Genomic DNA, 23,190 nt, shown 5'->3' with positions numbered 1-23,190 from the left:
CATAAAGTCGAACTTTTGATGTCGCCCTACTATATTATAAGGTTTTGATCGTCACACGATTTGAATGAGAATTGAGGGCTATGCCAAATGCCCTGTTTGGAAAGTATCTCTCCCGCCCACTTGTCTCCCCTCTCCCCGTCACGATACTCCTCTGTGCCCTCTTCCCGGGTACAAAGCTTCCATTGCCCATACACATAAAGTTGCACTCCTCTCTAAACGTTACTGCCTACTTTACTTACGCGATCAGATATTTACATATTTACAAACCTGTTTGCATCACAGTATCTTGTAATATATGAAGTGATTGAGCTTTCAAAACAGCCAAACCCACTCCTAACTGCACTGAAAACCTGCCCACGGTGACTTAAGTATTCAACATTCTGCCCACCCACTGGACTTTTTCGAAGTTGCCGCTCAAAAACATGCCCCATGCCGCCGAAAAAAGACCAAACGAACATACTTTAACACGAACTTATTTTTAGCTGCTCTTTAGGTATCGCGGAAAGAAATTTTATCGACTTTCAGCGTAATTGATATACTTTTGTTTTGCAAAATTTGATATTTACCATTCAGTGCATGTTTTGAACTAGTATTGTAGATCAATACAATGAGTGCGACGACTTTACGTTCTTATGTTATTTAAACTTATCACCTGCTTACCTTTGTGAGAACGATGGAAAAAAAATAGATGGCGAATTTGTTTACAGTTTGTAAGCGCTTATACATCAGGATATTGAGCTTTCAAGAGTTACCATTACTGCTGCTGGAGGGCACTGCGTGCATGCCTGTCTGCAGACTTTGCACGCGAGTGTTATAGAGAACATTTTTCATTCATTGAGAGAGCTAAAGGCATCTGTGAAAAATAAGCGATTTAAAGAAACGGGACTTACTCTTAACGTGTAACTGAATTCAGCTAGGCTGTAGGCCTACAGTTGTATTTCATACTTTTGACTCAGATGCTCGGTCGGTCTTCAAGTTTGTGCTGCGCTATAGTTTGTCGAGTTGATCAGTGAAGTTGCCATACAAGTAAAATAGATATCGGCCCGGCAAAGCCTTGTCTTTATACGATCTTTACGTTTAGTGATCGTTTAATGATTAAAATCATTAATGCTTAACTTGCTCCTTACTCGATCTTTACTGTCTACTTTGTAACTTTTCAAGCGTGATGCATTATGGGTATTTACTGTTGATGCGCAGTGACCTCGAGGGCCAAAGTTCAGCGCGCTGACATGCATGGCGACCGGCTTCTCTCGATAACGTCTGATAACAGTGCGTACTTTGCCAGCGCAGCCTCTCTTGAAGTGTCTCACAAAACCATATTACTATGCCAAAACAGTAAGTGCAAGAATTCAAACTATAGATACATAAAGCAATGAGTCAGACGCGATGATTGTACGTCAGGCATTACGTAACGTTCTTTGTTGTAACGTAACTAAAGCGAACGGAAGTAACGTTTATGATAGTTACTATCGTGAAATGAGAAAAATTATAGAGATCACATGGCGCATTTCAACGGTTACCATGCTTGATCGATTTCTACCTTGTGTTCATTTAATCAGAGACGTCAGTAGTTGATTGGTAGCCGAAGACTCTTAACGAAACGCAAACAAGGGTGCATGCGTCCAAAAACATGAACTCGGATAGCGTCCAACTGCGTCTTCTCTGAAGGTCGTGGCGAAAACATTGCAGTGGGTCTAAGGTCGTATCCGAGCACGTACATGTCACTGAAGTTGAATGAATCCAAATATTCGTATATGATTATGATAACCGATTTCGCTTCTCTTAGTCGCGTCGCACGTTTCCAATAAATAAACATTAGAAATGCCAAAACATGACACCCAACCAAATATTTTACCGCTTGAATGGTGTTTATTTACCGTATACGGTATCACACCCTTTGATGGTATGTTGCCAAGGAGATTGGTCGGTTGGATTGGATGCTGGTGAAATATTTTTTTGTTTCTAGTGACCTTTTACCGTGATTTAACTCGATTGTAAATCTCTTTGATACACTATGTCATTATCGAGTAACTCTCTCTAGTGACATTTCTCATAATGTGAGATCGTGAATTTGTATTTTTCATCTTTGTAGTTTTTAAAACCGTTTGTTTTTGTACAGTGTTGTAAATCCAGTGTTGTAGCTGCTTTACATCATTACGCATGAAAAGAGTAAAGTCAATCTAAAGTGCAAATTGTAAAACTTGTAAAATATGTTACGATATGATAAAAACATGTAATTTGTGAACATATCTTCTATAAGGACAGGAGTGAAGTTAAACACCGAAAAATTACAAACTGAAACTCAAAACTGGACAAACAACTTAGTCTGTGCTCATCACATAGATTTGGTTATTTTTCTACTATAGCACCGTACTTTACAATTTAATTTTGTTGTTTTTCTTTTTGTTTTCTTTTCTTGTGTTTCTTTGTTTTTGTTTTGTTCTTTTTTTGGGGGGGGGGTAGACAAACTTTCAAAGCTGTACTACTTTGGCTGTTATAACCAAGATGAAATGCCAAAGCAAATGGAAGATGTACATATAAACAATCAAATCAAATCAAATCACTTAGAAGTCACCTTCTACACAGCAAGTACACTGGTATGAGAATATTCAAACATATAAGTGGTAAAAATTAGATCATGGCCCATCAGCAGTTAAAACAATGGTAATTTCTTACTGCATTAGTCAGAAACATGTTCAAGGCAATTGTTCAAAACACAAACTTTTCAACTTTTCATTATCTCACATGGGCATCATGGTATTGTATCAAGATATATGATGGTAGGGAAAAAATACACATGTTGTGCAAACTGTTTTGTTTATATGAATAGAAAGCATGGATGTTGTATAATGATCTCTACAAGGTTTGCATTCCATTTTTTTTCACTGTAGCCTAATGACACCAAACACCAAGCTTATGAAGAAAAATCTGATAAATCAGTTTACAACAAATTAAAGAAGCCATCGCCAGAGAACATTCATATCATATTTATCACTGATACAGACAGACAAATGTTTACTTTTCTTTCTCTACAGTTGTCATCCATATATTGTTAGTTTTTAGTCAATTTTTTGAAAAATGGAGACATATTTTTTACAAGGGTAATCATTTTTCAAAATTTTCAAATAAGTTAGGTTTGATTTTAGGGAAGTTCACGCTCAGGAAAATGAAAGACATAACTTTTGTTCAAACTTTCATGAAGCAAACTTCAAACCATTCTCTTTCAATATCAAGGATAAAAATTGGAGGCACCTTGCAAATTTTGGTACCAGATTAACAAATCACACAATATATAAAGATATTTGAAATTCAAAATGGCCATCATCTCTGTATTATCTCTATGGTAAAAATAAAACTTCTGAATTTCACAAAACTATGCCAGTGAAAATTTACTTTATTCCAGAAGCTCAAAATGAGCCGCCACAAGTGGTATAGTAGTAGTAGGCCAAAAGAATATTGTAAAAGTTTGAGAATCCAAATATCCATCCCTGAGGCGCATTCTACACAATGAATCTGAATATGATTGTTGATATATTTTCTTCATTACAGATGGCTGCCATCAGCAATAGCCCTGCCTTCAGCTCTTCAGATCCTAAGCAGCAATATCTTTATCCTCACACTTTTATACTTTGTACAAGGCATACCATATGGCTTTCAAGCTCGATTCCTGCCAGTCTACCTGCGAGCAAATGGAACATCCCTGACTACGCTGGGATTCATCAAACTTCTGCTGTTGCCATGGTTACTGAAAGTCATCTGGGCACCTCTTGTTGACAAGTGGGGAACAAAAAGACAGTGGTTGCTGTACAGTGTGTTTGGACTAGCGTTGACTTGCCTCTGTGGGGCGGCTGTCTCACCGAAAGTTCTGCTGTATGTCTGCCCTGTCATCTTCCTTTTGAATTTTCTGGCTGCAACTCAGGACATTGCTGTTGACGGAATCGCAATATCGATATTGAGGGAAGATGAACTAGGGAAGGGCAACACAGCTCAAGTTGTTGGTTATAAACTGGGTTCTATTGCTGGAGGAGGTTTTCTTGTGTTGTTGAATGATTATGTTGGGTGGAGCGGTCTCTTCCTGAACCTGACAGCTGTGTACTTTGTTACACTAGCTATCATCAAACAAATACCCGACCTTGAAACAAGCAACAAGGTGAAAAGAGGTAAGGGTGAAAAAATCAACGCTGAGAGCAGAAGTACTCTGCCAGGACACCAAAAAGTGGAGACCACCTCACTGGCACATGTAAGGGAGACATGTTCTCACACAGTACTCAGAAATGGTAAACTAATCAAGACAAATGAACATACAAGTGCAATCACAGAAACAGCTGACAACCAATGGGAGAATGCCAAGGGTTTCAGATGTGATGAAATGTGTTCAGCCGTCCATGAAGAGCCAATCAGAATGACACATGTTTCACAATGGTTTGATGCTGTGCTCAGTGTACCTGGGACAATGTGGATTGCTGCATTTGTACTCCTGTACAAACTTGGTAAGATATTGTGTGTTGTATAAAGCATGACTGGAATTAAATAGTCAGGGAGAATATGACCAAAGACAGTAGCAAACTTAAGGATCCTTTTTTGTACCGTTTATAAGATCATCAATCAATCTTGATGAGTATTGTTGCAAACCTGATGCAATTTTGGAATTTTAAGTTTTTCTGTTCTTTAAAGTGTCAAGGGACATAAGTGACTGTTTTTGGTAAAAAAGACATTTGCCCTCAGCAAAGTCATTTTCTGTAAACAAGCTTTTGAAATGTTTTTCTCATCTGTGAGAAATTGCCCCATGGCTCATTTGTTTGAGAATAGCACTTACAAGAAAGACAAAAGACAAATGACGTACTCCGTGTTACCATGGATATTTGGGAGTACCGAGTGCCATCCTTGTCAGTTTCCCATTATCTCTTGATACGATAACTTTGACATCTTGTCTGAAAAGCTGTGCTGCTCAATGACAGCAATTGGCAAACAGTTCTCTAATCGATATCATGGTAAACACCATTAAGCTCCTATTGTTGAAACATTCATTTTTGTTATGGTACAGACAGATAGTACGTGTTGGGTTATGCAAACATCAAACAGTAGCTGTAACTTTTGTTTTTATTTGTTCTAGAAAAAACAGAGATTTCCTTCTGCTTGATAAAGTATGTTGAAATATCAAGTATCGGTGTTCAGCATTGAGAACACATCACCTTGTGCTCTATATTGACAAATAAATTCTATCCTGAAATACAGTTCAGTAGTTAACAATAACAATAACGTGGAACATAAAACATGCGACCTGTGTTGACAAGTTTGACACCAGGTGTTCCCATATGATTTTAGGAATTGAACTTAAAAGAAACTATACTTTAAAGTACCAACAAAAAAATACAGCGTTTATTACATCAAAAGTTAACAGCCAGTGGTGTGTTTAGTGACACATGCTGGGAAATAAAATGGACGCCACAAAAGAAAATCAAAAGTTGGAATGAAAAGTGATGAAAATATTGTAAGCAAAGTTGATTGATTGATTGTCATGAGAGCAAGTCTGTGTTCTCAGTGCAGAAGACCAAAACAAAGTTGAGTTGAAGAGTTGCATGTACTGTTCACTGCACTGTACAACTCACTGAAGCCACGTTGTGTATCTGTGTACAAAGGTGAACATAAATCAGAGTGAAGTTTTTATTGAGTTGTGGACCCGCCAAAATGATGATAGTATCAGTCACTCGCAAATATTCAAACTGGCTTTTGTTTCTTTCGGTGAGAAAAAAAAGAGTCACTGTGTTAGGATGTGAGATGTGACTAGGTTGAAGGGCAGCCATGCTTGATACCAGTGAGTTTTACTGTTATCTCTGATACATTTGATTTGTGTTGCTGTAACTTGCCAGTTTAGAGGTACAAAAGTTTGAGTGCTTTTACCGGTACTGCTCTTCTGTGTTTGCTTGTTGCCATGGTAGACGTGTTTAATGGATACAGATTGCTGCATGATGCGTTGATACAAATTCAGAAATGTTTCAGCATCGCAGAATAACCTCGTATTGGTCAGTGACTTTACTTTGTCATGAAAGTGTAGGATCAGATGATTTTCCCAATCCCTACAATACAAATGGAAATTAAAATGTGTCTATCTTACATGCTTCAACCATCGCAGGAGCATCCTTTATTGGAAATCTGTTGAGTTTCTGTTGTACAATTTCCAAGCCTGTAGTGTAAAGTGAAAACAAAAAATATCTTTGGATCAATACTGAAGTTACTGAAACACTGAAATTTGATCAATACTGAAATTAACAATCATTTTGTTTTTTCCTGTAAATTTTGTAATGTCACAATTTGTTGAACACTGACAGTACCGTTCTTCCAACTAATGGCGACATGTCATCAAAAGACATAACAGAGTTCATTGATAACAGTGATTTCCTGCATCATATCCCTTGACTACTTCCAAGTAGTGATGAAACAGCCAGGATGATATGACAATGGTCAACACCAACATCTTTTCATACCTGTTGCTATAATATGTACGTGTAGGCTATAAGTACACTCACCTGACAAGTTAACAGAACACACACATTTTGTTCTCCAACTGTGAAGTAATAGGACTTCAGCCGTCTCTGATATTTTATCAGAACTGAAGTATAAATGTTTTGCCAACCGTCCTGTTTCAGTTGACATTTGTTTCACTGTATGGCCCTCCATGTAGTTATACATCATAACATGTCATACACCATTGCAAAGTTTGGCTGTTCTGTGGTCTTGGTCCATACTTAGCATAACCTATAGACATTAGTGTTTCCATTAATAAACATGCATGAAAGGGTTTAAATTTCTGTAAATTACAGCACTTGCATGTACACTGTTAAAGACAATGCTTCACAAATGTTTCTAAAATTCCTGAACTTGAAGAAAGACAATGTTTCTAAAATTCCTGAAGAAAGAATGTTTTATCACATATTTTGAAATTTTTCCAATAACCTGTTTATCAAACATTGGAGTGCGTTACATTTTTTCTGAAAAATCTCATTATGTTGGCATAGAACAAAAGAAGGTGTGTCATGATATATCAAAGTGTATATTTGTCCACAGTCAATATTTTGAACCATGAGTGAAGCATGCCTCACAAATCATATAATTGCAGCCAAGATGTACTCAGTGATGTTGATATCACCATTTGAATGGATTGACTTTATTCTTTTCAGACAAACTTCCACACTTTTATGATTCCACTTAAAAATTATACCATTTTTGTAGGAAGGTGTCAAAAGGTGTCATTCACACCATAAATATACTTTATGTAGTCCTAATTGTCCAGACGTTTATCCTCGCTGGTAGGGTTTCTGAACCAACTTTCCTGAGTGATGTCTGAATATCTGCACCTTAGTTTGTATTGTACAGGATTGTATATTGCTGATTGTCAACAAACCATTGAATCTTTCATTGCTTTGATTTCCAGAATCTGTATACTTACACAGCCTAGCAGCTTTCTGTCTTGTGATTGGTCTATTGTGGACCAATAAGCTAGACAGTGTGCCATAGACACGCCATTCTGTCAAGTTGATGTAGCAGACCTGCATGGTCATTTAAAATCAGCTTCATGATTGGCCTATGCAATATATATGAAGGCGATTCCAGTCAAATCTATCATTGGTCAATGCAATCGAATTGCAACAGTTTTAGCTGGCATATAGGCCTGGCCCATTGTATCATCAACTTAAAGGGGTTGCTCAACTCAATAGCCTCATATAGAATTCAATGAAAAGGTACATAATGTTTGGTGAAAGTTCAACAAGTGTTTCATGCCAATTGACTCAGATGGACTTCAATGACTGTGCTGTAATAATAAATTGGGCTGATGTTATTGTTATTTTAAAGTTGATTGCAGAAAATAGGTAAATGGTTTTTCAAGGGCATGCAGTCCCTTCTGTGATTGTATGCATTTGTATTGTATTGTAGGAGACCACTGCATTAGGGTCTTAGTAAAACTGGTAACATTTTCTGGTCTACTGACTGCCTTGGTCAGGTGGGCAGGCAATCATTTCCAAATCTGCTGTGACTCACTCGCTGTTCCTAAAGGTAGCATTTCATCATGACAAACCTGTAATGCTGTTTGGTATTTATCATTTGTTTATGTATCAATGTGCTTCGTTGAATAAAATGAATAGATTGCCAAGTATTACTGGTTCCTGACTTCACATCAATACTTGTTATGCAGCAGACATTTTACTTAAATTATCACATATCTTGATGTACATCAAGAAAACACTTCTACTGATGTGACACACGGGAGCAGTTGACTCTAAACACTAACATCTGATTACTTTGAACACTTTGTAGGGGAACAAGGAGCAAATGGTATGTTTCCATTGTACATGGTGGATTGTGGGATATCTGCAAGTTATGTTGGATTATGGACAGGGGTCATAGGTCAAAGTTTATCCATTCTGGGGTCACTCCTCTCTGGATGGATTCTATCATATTCCGTGTAAGTATGTTGAATTTTTACATTTTTATCTCATTCAGTGTTTGCACTTCATGAATTTGTGTCGACTTTATTTTCAAATAATGCATGTTTGACTAGAGGCTATCAAAATTAGTAGTAGCTAGAACTAGTATTAAATTTATGAGTTGTTCAGGCATTGCATTTGATACAGATGCATCTATCCTGAAATAAAGTGTTATTGTATTATTATTATTATTGTTATTTTATTATATTATTGTTATTATTATTATTATTATAATTACATGTAAAACTTTGTGCATGTACATATATATGCATGCATTTATGTGTGTGGTATTCTAACGTGCAGAAATTAATCTGTGATTCACAACACCTTGCAGTGTTCGTTTTCAGCTGCACTTACAGCGCATATTAATGTATAAATGAATACAAAATGTGAACTGTTACCATAGACAGTACACCAGTAGGCTTCATTTATTGTAAAATAGCTGTGTTGTAATTGAAGACGATCTCTTTCTAGAACAAAAATATAAATGAATGTACAATGAGTGCATCCCAGGGAATGTATGCATATTTGCCATGAGCCACCTGGCTATTGACACATTTTCTGTTCACAGCGCATACCTGTATATGTGCATACATCATTTAGGGTCATTGAATGGTTATTTTAAGGGTCATTAAAGAGTTGTGAAATATACAAAGTTGTAGACAAAGTGCGTGATGGAATGGTGTGACCTGACCAGTATACATTGATAGGGCCATGCCGGCATTACATCAGCTAGCTATTCAACAATGAAATATCTTTCGTTATGTGTGTATTATATCTGTCTACATGATGCTAGAATGGGTTTTGGAGATAAAATGTCAATAGTCCGGCTGTGGCCTGTCGAGGATAAACTCTGATTTACCATTGATCATGAGAGAAATAAGCATGACCATCTCCATGCAATGTTAATGCCAATACAATTTAATCGTTTGCTGAATTAATTCAGATCATGCAAAAAATAAAAAATCGACATGTCAAATGAGTCCCATTTTATTTTCAGTGAATGAATGTTGAGTTCAATCAAAATAATATGAAAATAAAATGTGTGCAGAAATCCTACCACTTAATTGATGTAGCTATGTGTGACAAGCAATGAATTTTTCTTGCCTCAAGACATTTCATAGCAAGAAATTTTTGATTCTTTGTTGCTTAAGGTATCACAAATATCAGTGCTGATGTGCTAGCTCTTTTAGTAAAACTTTGTGTCACATGAACACAGGCTGATCATGTACATCTTTAAAACAGGCTTTGATTCAGGTCTGTAAATGTTTGAAGTTTGATGAGACAGTAAACAGTGGAATGAACTTACAGTGGCCATAAATGTCTTTGAGAACTTTTTTCTAATTTCACTTCAACACGCACTGTAATGGTAACTACATGATTAATTTAAGTGATTAGAGGCAGGTGAAAATTATCAATAAGGGAATGATATTCACAGAGATTTTCATGGTTGTGTAAAAAATGTTGATTTCACCGCAGAAAGCCTACTTCCATCCTCCTGTCTCTGTTCGTCATGAGACTGGTACCAATTGTCCTCATGGGTTGTATCATATGGTGTGGAACTTTAACAGAAGATCACTCATTACTCCTCGGTGAGAAAGTATTTATTGTTAATCTCTTATGTTTTCCGTGCCGATATTTGAATGAGCCAGCATAGAAAATACAAACACACACACACACACAAACCGACAGTGTATTTTACAACCATATCACAGATGTTTGTCGTAAGTGGATCCATTTTCACTTTTCCCACAATAAATGTTTTTGTCAGCCTTGCCTTGATTTGCCACAAGAAACTATACTGTCTTGCCAAATCTTTTACTGAAATTGAGAAATATGTTCAAACAAAGCACATGCTTTTCAAATGAAACACTCTCACGGATATGAAGCATTGTGGACCAAAGTAATAAGTCATCACATAATAGAACGTTTTGGTTCCTGAGATAAAATGCAAAGCCTACCAGTATGTTGGAAGTATACATGAATAATTGTTTGAGTGTGTGAATTAAATGATAAATGACTCATTTTAATTTAAATTATTTACTTGCCTAAAGTTGCCTTAGGTACATGTGGATGAGAGATGCCTTGGTAAGGAAGACTTTGCTACCCACAATGCAGTATCATAGTTTTGATAAATCCACAGTGAATGACTTGTGGACACAAAGGTGTCACCAGATCAAAGTTGTTTTTGATGTTTTCTCAGTTTTTGATGGCAAAAAGTTCAGTCTTTTTTAACAAAGACCAAATAAAGTTTAAAGCTACAATTTTGTGTAACACATCAGTGGATTCATCATTATCTTTTGAATTTCTCTGCAAGGTCTTTCCATAACCTCAATGTGTCTGCTTCAACTGAATGGAGGGCTGATCACCACGGCAACCTTCACTATGATGATGCAGTGCTCCCAGGGTGCACCACAAGACATGCAAGCCACTCACTGGACACTGTTGGCCACGCTGGAAGTCATGGGCAAACTGAGCTTTATGTTGGTAGCTGGACTGACAACTGACTGGCTTGGATATTCAGTGATGTTTTCAGTGTTCATAATTCTATCTGTAATTGTGATTCCAATGTTGTGGATCAAATACCAGCATTTACCCAAACCAGCACAGAAAAACTATTAAAGTTCATACAATGACATATTTTTCGAAGAAAAATCAAAAATTGTCCTCAACCATCTCATACAGACCTGCTCATACAGTTTGGGCCTAGAATGTCACAAACATAGCTGAATTCACAGCAAGTACAGGCACACACCTTCAGCAATCAGGTATGTGAAGATCCAACACTCACCCAGCTTATGCGTGTAGCTTGTCTGTGATATTGTTCATACACTACATAGTGTTCTATGACACTGTTCTATAAGGGGAAAAGTGCAAGAGATCGTCAACATTCTACTTTTGTTTCATTCATAATTTGTGCAATGAGTTTGTAATTTTCACAGATTTTTTATTGGTCTTCAGGGATTTCAACCTTATTATTACTGGTAACAATGAGCTCATGATTATAATTTATCTAAAATGTGCATGTGTTTTGAAACCTATTGTGTTCTTATTTCTGATATCTGATCCTGACAGCTGATTTCAGCCAAGATTACACCCAAGATCTCAAGAGAGACATTTTTATCATGTGACTAGAGGTCTGAGGGATGAGATTAATATAATTGGTGACAAAAAATGCTGTTCATCATTACCACATTGGTAAAAAATGTTTCAATTGTTTCTATGGCAACTACTGACCTCTGTACTTTGATATGGACATGAATGGGTGAGAGATTTATCTTGAAGATCAAGGTTTATGCTCCATTGTCAGCTGTCAAACTTCCATGGTATGTGAAATATTCTGTATAACCAAGTTACCTTGTGATGTCACCCTTGCAAGCATTGTAAATTGACAAATGAAATTATTTATTTTTTTAGTACAGTAGTCATGATGTTACTCATTTTTGAGATCTTCATCGTCAATATTTATAAAATGTTACATGTGGAGGTGTTTTTATCAACACTATGCATTGCTGTTAGCTATTTTTTCCAGTCACAGAGCTTTGTACTGTATAACCAAAATATTTTAACGCTGTTCTGAACTTGTTTACGTCTGCAAGTCTTCTGTGTGCTTCAAGTCACTAACATAGACTTGGACTTGAAGACTTGAGTTGTATGTGGGTGCTCCATTACCACCAAGACAAGGTCACAAAGTGATTCCAAAGTAACTGAACTGTTTCTAGTCTAGCCATTATAATGTCAAAAATTTATTTACCAGTAGTATAGTGTGGTATTAGTTTGTGAGTTTTGACTTGATGGAACTATGTGCTGTGTTTAATCCACTGCCATATTTTTTAGTGTCTGCTTTGAAAGTGTTTAAATGTCAACATGTTTGTCTGTTCGGTAACTTTTCCTTTTCTTTTACCTTGATCACTGTATACATTGTTGACGCTGACAATTCACCCTTTTGTATTCTGCCAAGTTCATATTTCACCATCAGGTCAAGTGTGTCAAAACCAGTGAGGCATAACATATCTCATATATAACAGAGCCTTGAATATTTTAACCCTTTGAGCGCTGTAATTTTTTCCCGCCAAAATTTTAGTACAATATTTTATCAATTTTTATGAATTTTACTGTAATTTTTTTGTTAATTTTGGACCAAATTGACATCATATTTCATTTGCTACATTTTTTTCTCAAAATTTTGGCAAAAATCTGAGAAATATTAAGTGGGGTTTATTTTGTAAAGGGAAGAAAAATAGACTTTGGCGCCCAAAGGGTTTAGGCCTCTGAAAACAGAGAGAGTTTTAACTTGAATAGCGTTGATCGCAATTTCGGGTTTGTTACTAAATATAGCTGCACACGCGCGACTTTTGGACAAATACGCTGAAATTCAGACAAATTTTGTCGTTGTATGCGCGGCTGTTGTTGCAGCTTGTAGTCTCAGTCATCAATGCATACGAATAAGTGTGACGCTAAATAGCCATTCTAACACTTGCAGGTTTTATATTTGTCCTTCATGTGGAAAATGCGGATAAATATTTATTTATGCATATTAATGAGAGAGAACAGTGACGTCATTTGTGATCAGCGATATTTTAAAGTAAAAAATATGTGTAGGTTTTAACCCTCTACAGCTGTTCACTGACTTGGCAGATGAAGAAGTCACATGCCTGGCAGGCTAAGAGTTGAAGTATCTTCTTAATTTAATGAGACTCTTAAAAGATATGAAATTAAAATTCCAGCAGACACTACACCATCTCCTAATTTCAAGTGTAACTGTCATAGCCTTCATTGGCAGTTGTATCTCTGAGGGAGAGCGTACGGTACATTACAATGTTCTTGTGTCGTCACAGAAGACAGCGAGACATCAATCTGGTAGATTAACAGTATTAACCCTTTCAGGCCTAAACCCCTATATATAGGGGTAGCTCTGGTAAATTAACAGAAAGTCAAGCCTGAAAGGGTTAAGAAATTGACTGTCCCTTTGGACAAATGTTATTCCATCTAATGCTTGAAGCCTGATACCAGGTACAAAAGTACTCATTTTAAAATAGCAAAGTCTATTTATGAGCATTGCGTAAGAATATAAACCCAACGATGACTAAATGCATATTCTCCTCAGACTGCTGTCATATATCGTGTACTAGTCTGTAGGTTATTCGATAAATCATAAATCCTTGTTACTTAGCGACAGTCACATTCCAGCATCTATGTATGTCAGCATTTTTCCATTGAAGTCCCCCTTTTTATGTGTGATATTTTTCGTTATGTAGACATCAATTTTGTCAAAACTTGTACTACTTTAGCTGTTTTATTGTGCGGTGTATTATCTTCAGAAAACCAGTTTTTGAGGCAAATACCATGAAACATGTACACGGAAGCAAATTTCAAAGTACCAATGAAATTACAGTAGCAGCATTTCTAGTAAAGACCAAATCTCTCAGTGCAGGCCTAGAGAAAATGAAAATTAATGACATACATACGAGTAACTTTGATGGGGATTCTTTTATGATTTTATGCAATCTGATTAAAATCTGATGTAGAGTACGGCGACCTGTACTAGGGTGGTATTCTCTTGCTGTCGCCTCTAATACAGAGGCAACAGCAAGAGAATACTGCGCAAGTACAGGTTGCCGTACTCTACATCTGATTTTAATCAGATTGGATTTTATGTTGTATGAGTAACACCTGTATTCACTGCATAAATAATTGAAGCTTTGTGAAGACTTATCAGAGTCACAAGTGGTGATCTTGACTTCAGGTTAAAATTCCTTCACTTCCTTCACTTTTATACAAAAACACCCAAAATTGTACAGGATGTTAAGGAATATTAGTGGGCTTAGTAGAGATTCTCAATTGAACACATTATCAGAACACATTGCAATACATGGATGATATGTCAGTATCCACCTTTCACGTCATATTGAGTGTTCTACATACCAGAACATTTTACTGTTTCAATATCATACTGTACTATGACTGCCTACCTCAAACGTACCTGTTCTTTCCATATTTTCATGTTAGAACAACACTTTTGCCACATTTTTTTGCCCATAGCATAATTCCCTTGTAACTTGCTGCAAACAGAATAAACTTATAAGAACCAAACTGCGCTTCGAACTTGCTTCATTTATTGTCTACTCATGGTACTGGTATATGCTATCACCAGAGGGCGCTCTTCAATGCCTGGGAAAGATTCATTGTAGGAAGGCTGAGCAGGTGCGGTGTCACTGACACATGAAAGATAAAACACAGTTATCTGGAAATTACACATAATGTCATTCTTGGTTTATTACTTTACAACCACCAACTGATGGCAATAATTTCAACAATGCTACTAATGTTTCTACAATTTTTTCTGACATTTATAAAAACTTGTCGAACTTTGATGTCACATATTGGGGCATCAGCTCGTTTTCACAAGAGCATAACAGGAACATGTGACAGTGTTGACCATAACCTACCATACTGTTATTGTTATTATAATAATGGTAATAAAAGTTTCCAAACACATTTGTGTTACAGTCATCCACAATTATCATGACATGAAATGGACAAGTGTCAGAATTCTCAAATCGTCACGTTTCAGATCTTATTTGGCACACCCTGATTTACGTTCTGCATATAAATACTTTCAAACTTACTTTAACCTGTTCACACCCAATTCCCTGTAAACAGGTCCAAGATCACCATTTAGAACAATGGGTTTGGGTAAAACCATGGTGGTGAAAGGGTTAAAGAATTTTAGTTAAAGAGCACATTAGCTGTACAATGCAAATCTGAGAAAAGAAGTATTTAATTTCATGAAAGGGGCAGATTTTACGTGTCACATGGTTTAGAGTGTTTCACAACATTCTCCATGATTGAACAAAACATCATCTGTGAAATGTATGTTTTTTTATAAATCATTGAGAAGTTTTGTTTGATAATCCTAAGTCTGTTGATAACACTGAAAACTCGCGCCAAGTTTTTGAACCTGTGTGAACTTGCTTGACCCATGATGACTGCCATCTGCTGTTTGAGAATTTTTAAATCAGATTTACCTACAAACTTATTGACAAATCATGATTAATTAATCTTGATGAGTTAAGATGAACCAAGGACCCTCTGCTGATTATCACCACAGTTTTAGATGATAGACACAACAGTTTTAGATGATAGACACATGCAAAGCTGATGCTGCAGTTCCAAAGGTCAACACATGCAAAGGTCACTCAACCTGTACAAGGAATAAAGAGATTTACACACATGGAGTAATCAGTTTATTACACCTAATGTTTCCTTCGTGACGATTTTCAAGAAAAGAGGAATTTCTCTTTCATAAAAACTGTACAGACAAAAGCACTGTCCAACACTGAAAAATGATGTCAAACATCAATGTGGGTTCCTTGTCTAGCTGGATCTAAAAACACCTTCACTGGTGGAAGTTTTTTGATCTTTCTCCCAGCCCATCCTCCTTTCCTCTGCCACCATCCACTCTGAGGTCGCCAACCAAGCTGACGCAGCTTACCGGCTTTGCCTGAGAACACAGATCAACAATGTGCATGCATCAGAGGCGAATCAAATCTTTACACAACTAGCTGATTGGTAGTGATGTGTCAAAATACACAATGCAGGTACTGAAAAAAATTCACTTTCGTTTTCATGAAAACTCTGTCAAATTAGAGTAGTGGTTATCCAAACATAGAACACTGTAAAGCAGATAGATGACAAATGACCAATGAGGAGTTACTTTGGTTCCCCTATCTTGCTATTATTGCTTGAGTAATAGAAGAGTGCTGACAGTACTGTTTAAACACTTGTGAATTTACTAGTTTTCTTCTCAGAAGTTGTTTGACATTCTACTTATTAACTAGGTTCATAGGACGTTATCCTGAATACACAATACTCAACTTGAATGAAATTTTCATTATAGACAGGTTCCACTGTATCAGAACTTGTCAAACTAGTAAAACTGCAAGTACCCTTACGGATTGAAGATTGCTGGGGAAAAACATCTTAACCCTTTCAGGTTCATTGGGGTAATTCTGGCAAGTTACCCAGAAGTCAGCCTGAAAGGGTTACAACACTACTCTGGTAGCGGTATTTTGTAAAACAATGCAATTTGTGTTAGAGATTTCCATGTCAGCCTTTCTAAGGACAGGGATGCATTGACGCTGGAAATTTGCGTGAAAGAAAACTATTGAAGGAAATTTTCCAAGAACAGCCTTATCTTGCAGAGGGATTCTTTGCTACGCAAATTCTTTCAGAATGGCTCAACACTTGAAAAGGCTTCAAATTCTCTTTCTGCCGACTCCATAGACAAACCATAGAAATAAATACAACTTGGGAGGAAGAGGATTAAAATCATGGATTTATAGATAATGAAGAGATGACCTACCTAGTACTAATTTATTATGATTTGGATTGGAGACTCTTCCAACTGTCGCCACACACCTCTCACTGACACTAATCTGTTGTTTTGATGGCATTTGTAAAATAACTTGTCCTCCAGCCTTTCTGATGATCTGACAGCATGTACCGGCAGCCCTTGCTATGATACCACCAGTTCCTGGATACAGCTCCACAGAGTTGACTAGTGTGCCCACAGGTAGAGCACCTAAACAATATGCATCACCCTCATCGGCTGCGACTGATGAGAGAAAAAAAATGCACAAAACATATTCAGTGAAAGCAAATTACTTGTGTTTTATTTGCATAGACATAAAATACATGGAATGCAAGTTGTCTCTTTTATGATGATGATGATAAAGAGACAGTGCACCACATAAATATTTCAATTCTGATCACCCAATGCTTTGAAATAAAATGGGTGTATGTGTGAATGTATCTGTATGTAAGTAGGAATTTGAGCGTGCACATGTGTTCAAACAGCTGTCACTAGGAGCAAAAAGAAATCACTCCAGGTACTCTTTCATCATGCATGTGGTGAAGAATGTATACAGTTACACAGTGGGAATTAAATTATATTGGCTTTCACTTCTATAGCAAATAGAAGTTCTATATATTTTTGGATAGACTGGTATGAAACATAAGATCAAAGACACTGTATGTACAAAACTGGAGATGGGTTGCCAAAAGGAGATTTGGTAACAATTAAAGGCCCCTAAGCTGCTTCTTTTGCCATTGTTTTCATAAATTTACTTTCAAATGACAATTATTCCAGACAGATTCACTGACTTACTGAAGGATGTGTATACAAGCACCAGTATTGTTAACAACTCAATGAGATGCACTAAAATTATAGCAATCAAATACATGTATGTGATTGAGCAAATGATAGTGGACATGGCGCATATACCCAGTGAAATCTTCACACACACAAATTGGAATTTCACACACACACACACACACACACACACACACACCACACACAAATGGGATCGTCACACAAACGGGAATTTTCACATATGTAAGTGGCATCAACCACTCATACACATTGCACTGAAAGTCCTCCACTGTGATATGCTACATGTATTATGCTATTCTTGTTTTCTTGCTAATATGTGAATTTTTTGAAAATTGGAAATTTAAAATGAACTGACAAGTTTCATTTCTTCATTGTCTATTTCTTCATAACTTCACAAATGAAGGTTGACAAGAAACTTGAAATGAACAAAAACCCTTTCATTCCTTGTCAATTCCTTCACAAATGAAGATTGGTTGACATGACATAGTTAAATCATTTCACTGGTATAATTAAAAAGAATATCTGTGAAAATTAGAAGATATTTTGAGGTCAAAAATTTCAGGGAGTTATGCAGCTCATACTACTTTATTGATTCTAGTACCTGTGCATCACATTGGTGTGTAACTATGCAACCATCCATATTTGGGTAAAGAATGACAATATTTTTCAAATAAACTCCTTACCTGTCATTCTTCCTATATGACGAGATGATTTGATGATATCCCCTTCTTTCATATTCACGGTTGCTGTGATGTATTTTTTATGATTTTGACCAGCTACCAGGGCAATATTTGCTGTTCTGTTTGGATCGTACATAATTTTCATGACTTTCTCTTCTACTGGTGGTCCTTCCTCAGGTCCGTATCTTTTAAACGCAATCATCCGGTATCGCTGTTTTTGTCCTCCACCTCTTCCGTGAGTCCTTATCCTGCCTGTGCGTTTGACAAATTTGATACAATACCTTTAATACAGTTAAATTACCTTTAGTACAGTTACATTATATAAATTGAAAACTAAAAGAACATAAAAATTCAAGAATACTAGGGTCTCACGTCCCAGTAGAATTCATAACTATGTTATGTAAGGAGAATATCACTATGTGTATTTACTTATTCTGTAATTTAAAGGCACTCCATGGGATGCAGGTTTTATCTACATCATGCATGCCAAAAGGGTTTTCAAATGCTATTATATAGAAACATAAGATCACAGCAGAGCATGTGAAAACCTGGAAAATATGTGGTGCTAAAATAAAAAGTAATCTGGCAATCATCTTTGTTCAAAAGTTGTTGAATCAATGCTCACATTCTTCATCTCCTTGGATAGCAAGACAGTGGCAGTTCCAAAGCAAAGCTCCAAAATAATCAGTATAACTCGATATCTGTCATACATGTTATGAGACTAAATGGAAAATAAAATGTAAAATATCCTCTAGAACTTTAGAATTACATGCTGAAATCATTGTGTAAGCCTATGTAATTTCTAAATTTCTGATTTAAAATTTGGAAATTTTGTTATCATTGCATTTCAATTGTCCATCATTCTGCAATGAACACTTGCAATCAGTTAGCAACAACTGACATGATGCACACAATGCCATTACTACTACTTGGTAACAAACCTATGATCATAATTAGCTCTATTTTGTAAAGAAAACATCGTAGCCATGAACTGTGAACAAGCTCACCTGTGTGATCTCTGCCACCAGTTTTATTGAATCCAATTGGTTTCACTGTATATTTGTCAGGGTTTCGAAATTTTGCAATTCCTTCGAGGGTGGCTGACGTATGCAGCCATGATGCGGGCAGGCAACTTCCAAACACAGGATTGTGGAGTAACTCCTGTCCACTTTGCTTACTAGATATTGAAAGTCTTTGGAAAATAACACTCAGAGTTCTGGCAGCCATGATATTAACTTCCCACACCAGGAAAATTAATATTATTTCTTAAATTCCACGGACACCACTTAATTCTGTGAATAAATATATAACCTATAAGATCTTCATTTAACAATAAATGCCCAAACAAAATTACATTTTCTACGCTAAAAACTTTGCAAGTGGACTGCTGGTGAGTTGAAGCATAAGACTGAATACTGCTCCATCCCCATACCACATTCCCTGCTTTAAATACAATAGTGTTTATGGAACTAGATGTTCACTCAGCTAATATTTCTGGTAGTTATCACAAAACTCTATTATCATCTGGGTATCAACAAATCTCATAAGCTTCCCATGCAAGTATCTTGTGATGTCTGCCACTTGTAAGCCTGGCTATAGTGCCTGCATCGGTGATCTAAGCCAGTGGGGGAGGTCAGATGGGATATGATTGCATTCATTTTCTTGTAAAATATATAATCCTATATCAACATATGCAAATATACACATACCAGTTTAAAATTTGGTAAGGTAACATTCAGATATCAGCGCAAAGCAGTCCACCCTGATCACATGTAGATTTTGTTGTTGTCATTGTGTAGTTTGGATTGTATATACTTTAACTGACAGGAAATTGGCATACATTATGCAAATGCATGACACTAAGATTGCTTTTGCATGATAACTTTCTTATTCCCACCGCAGCGTTGCGGATAAGGAATTTCTTATTCGCACCACCGCGGTGCAGATAAGGAATCTAAATTTCTCATTCATTTCTTATTTGCACTGCATTAGGAAGTTTATTTCGCTGAAATCTGGTAAAAATTTGGCTAAAAAAGTCCCACGTGTCAATAGCCAACTTTTGTCTATTGACTAGGCACCTGTCAATAGCCGGATTCTGTCTACTGACAGGCATTGGTGCAACATCGTATACGGTAAAGTCTACGGTGTCTTGTTCATAATTTCATGCATAAGAAGGTTATATGAAATATTTTGAGAAGCATGGGGCACTTAGTTTCGCTAAAATCCGGTAAAATTTGACGAACGAGTCCCGCGTGTAAATAGCCAACTCTTGGCTATAGTCAACTCTTGGCTATTGACAGGCGAGGCGCGGTGGTGAGGCAACATCGTACACGCCGGGTTTACGTGTGTACGCTAAATTGCGGCCAAAAGTTGAAGTCTACGGCGCCTTGTCCATATTTTCATGCATAAAAAAGGCTATGTAAAACATTCTGAGAAGCATGGGCCAGTTTATTACTTTAAAAACCAGTAAAATTTGACGAACGAGTCCCGCGTGTCAATAGCCAGATTTTGACTATTGACAGGTGCAGTGTTGAGGCAACATCGTGCAAGGTTAACTTGTGCAATACGCAAAAATGCGGCGACTTTGTCCATATTTCAGTGAAAAAAGGCTTTGTAAAGCATTCTAACAAGCATGGGCAGTTTCTTTCGTAAAATGTGGTGAATTTTGGCGAAAACGTCCCGCGTGTCAATAGCCATTTTTTGTCTATTGACAGGCGCCTATCAATAGCCACGTGATATATATAATATAAATATATATATATATATATATATTAAACACACAGGGTCCTACTAATTACTGCCCGTGACTGCCCGTAGCTGCCTGAGGACTGCCCGAGAACTGCCCGATGAGCAAGTAGGCCAAATTTCACCAATTTTAACACTAAGCCAATAGCTTGAACTTATATTATGCCTGGCTAACCAAAAATATCATTGATTTGGTGTTTTCTCTAGCGGTTTTAGAACCCGAAAGACGCCGGGCTTTCGACGAGAAAGACGTCCCCATCTTGATTGTGAGATCATACCATTCAGTGCAAGGGGTGGTAGGCTATCAAGCTGTACGCACTCGCCGAGGTTATTGTACCACCTCTCGAACTAAATGGTATGATCTCCCTATCAAGCTGGCGGATGTCCTTCGAGCCGGGATGTCTTCAGAGTTCCAAAACCGCCGGAGAAGAAAACATCAGGTTAACGCCAAATCAATGATATTTTTGGTTGGCTGGGCATGATATAAACTGAACCTATTGGCCTAGTGTTAAAATTGGCGAAATTTGGCCCACTTTTTCCTCGGGCAGTGCTCGGGCAGTTCTCGGGCAGTCCTCAGGCAGCTACGGGCAGTCACGGGCAGTAATTAGTAGGACCGAACAACACACACACACACACACACACACACACTAGCTCCTAGCCCTGCGTACGATGCTGTGTGTTCCGCTACAGCTAATAGCCCCGCTCACCACAGCCCTGCAAAGACCCGTACGTAGAGTTGGTGACTTCAAATCCATTTTGGACTTGACGTAAAAAGCCAAATTACTGCCGAATTCAGGTTCTGGGCCCCAAGTCGTATCCCTGCCTACCTCAGCTACTCAATCGCTTCCAAAAATGCCAGTCTTTTATTCTTTTTTCGTAAATAACCGTCGATGTCGGCAACTCTCTCGCTAGCCCTGCGTACGTACGCAGTGTACGCTGTGCATTCCCTGTGTGCGTTCCTAACACACAGCGTACACTGCGTACGTACGCAGGGCTAGCGAGAGAGTTGCCGACATCGACGGTTATTTACGAAAAAAGAATAAAAGACTGGCATTTTTGGAAGCGATCGAGTAGCTGAGGTAGGCAGGGATACGACTTGGGCCCAAGAACGCTGAATTTCGGCAGTAATTTGGCTTTTTACGTCAAGTCCAAAAATGGATTTGAAGTCACCAACTCTACGTACGGGTCTTTGCAGGGCTGTGGTGAGCGGGGCTATTAGCTGTAGCGGAACACACAGCATCGTACGCAGGGCTAACTAGCTCCTATCCTACTGGCCTATCCTGTAAATGCCAGACTTCCCAATGGCAGTTCCGTAGCTAACGACTCCAACCGCTGCGGACTCCCCCACCACGCGATATATTTTTGACACCACACCCCTACCTTAAAAATCGCAGGGGAAGGTTGTGGGCTATGCAACTGGTACAAAAGATACCCTAGACCATAAACTGAATGACGAATGATCAGTCCGATCATCCAAGTGCCCAGGATTTTATTGGCATGGCATGGACTAGTTTACACACTATTGCTGCAGTTTCGTAGCCCCGCAACTCCCCTTGAAGATTTTTTGTGTTGGGGAAAACACAGAAAATCTTCAAGAAGAGTTGCGGGGCTACGGAAACTGCAGCAAACACACTACATGCTAGTTATGCTGCACTGTTCGCTCCGATACGTCGCGTGGGGGCATGCAAGGTCTGTGTGCTTTCTACTGGTTAGAGTCTCTAAAATTCTGTAGCACGTTGGTATACAAGTGTCGATGGTTCTGAAATCGAGCAAAAGTGTATTCGAGCTCACACAGATAAAGCATCGGCTTGGGATATCTTTAGCGTTGAAAATACATACCAATGCACTGCTTTACCGTCGGGATCAGGGATCGTATTAAGTCCACCATTTTGCAACCTCTGACCCGAAAGCATTCCTTTATAGCCTCGTTCGACAAATTTTTATACATTGACCACTACTTTGTTAGCTTAGTTCTTATTTTAGTTTTCCTTTTACTTTATTTTATGATTTCATTAGATGTGAAAACGACAGTTTTATTTTATTCGGCCAGCACTCTTTTAATTTTAATATATTCCTATGTTTCACAAATATCTGAAATTGTAATGCT

The 23,190-nt window shown here is 37.6% G+C and overlaps 2 protein-coding genes across 3 annotated transcripts; one reads left to right on the top strand and one right to left on the bottom strand.

The window, feature by feature from the left end:
• The first annotated feature begins 1,208 nt into the window (after nucleotides 1-1,208).
• On the top strand, nucleotides 1,209-14,576 carry LOC139135958 (major facilitator superfamily domain-containing protein 3-like). Of its 2 annotated transcripts, XM_070703746.1 has the most exons (5): nucleotides 1,209-1,335; nucleotides 3,550-4,490; nucleotides 8,314-8,461; nucleotides 9,963-10,075; nucleotides 10,801-14,576. In XM_070703746.1, exons 1-5 carry the CDS (start codon nucleotides 1,325-1,327, stop codon nucleotides 11,103-11,105), a joined length of 1,518 nt encoding a protein of 505 aa, XP_070559847.1. In that variant the 5' UTR covers nucleotides 1,209-1,324; the 3' UTR covers nucleotides 11,106-14,576. The 2 variants fall into 2 exon arrangements, with proteins under 2 accessions (XP_070559847.1, XP_070559849.1); XM_070703748.1 differs by lacking the exon at nucleotides 9,963-10,075 and having other exon boundaries at nucleotides 10,801-11,171.
• A 1,114-nt stretch (nucleotides 14,577-15,690) lies between these two features.
• Nucleotides 15,691-23,005, bottom strand: LOC139135959 (large ribosomal subunit protein uL2m-like). The gene is made up of 5 exons (XM_070703749.1): nucleotides 22,923-23,005; nucleotides 19,346-19,630; nucleotides 18,342-18,590; nucleotides 16,849-17,100; nucleotides 15,691-15,987 (listed from the first exon to the last, which is right to left on the bottom strand). The coding sequence occupies exons 2-5, from the start codon at nucleotides 19,563-19,565 to the stop codon at nucleotides 15,836-15,838; spliced, it is 873 nt and encodes a 290-aa protein (XP_070559850.1). The 5' UTR covers nucleotides 19,566-19,630; nucleotides 22,923-23,005; the 3' UTR covers nucleotides 15,691-15,835.
• Nucleotides 23,006-23,190: the final 185 nt, after the last annotated feature.

The sequence above is a fragment of the Ptychodera flava genome, chromosome 6 (assembly GCF_041260155.1).
Source record: "Ptychodera flava strain L36383 chromosome 6, AS_Pfla_20210202, whole genome shotgun sequence".
Classification (NCBI taxonomy): Eukaryota; Metazoa; Hemichordata; class Enteropneusta; family Ptychoderidae; genus Ptychodera; species Ptychodera flava.
Note: the sequence above shows the minus strand (reverse complement) of the source record. Positions and strands in the feature narration are given on the sequence as shown.

Bases quoted from the DNA above. Each gene is read 5' to 3' on its own strand.
- LOC139135958 (XM_070703746.1), top strand. The intron at 4,491-8,313 runs GTAAGATATTGT...AACACTTTGTAG, and splicing joins TGTACTCCTGTACAAACTTG to GGGAACAAGGAGCAAATGGT. The intron at 10,076-10,800 runs GTGAGAAAGTAT...TTTCTCTGCAAG, and splicing joins AGATCACTCATTACTCCTCG to GTCTTTCCATAACCTCAATG.
- LOC139135959 (XM_070703749.1), bottom strand. From the start codon at position 19,565: ATGGCTGCCAGAACTCTGAGTGTTATTTTCCAAAGACTTTCAATATCT. The intron at 18,591-19,345 runs GTGAGCTTGTTC...TCAAACGCACAG, and splicing joins TGGTGGCAGAGATCACACAG to GCAGGATAAGGACTCACGGA. The intron at 15,988-16,848 runs GTAGGTCATCTC...CTGTGTTCTCAG, and splicing joins TCATAATAAATTAGTACTAG to GCAAAGCCGGTAAGCTGCGT.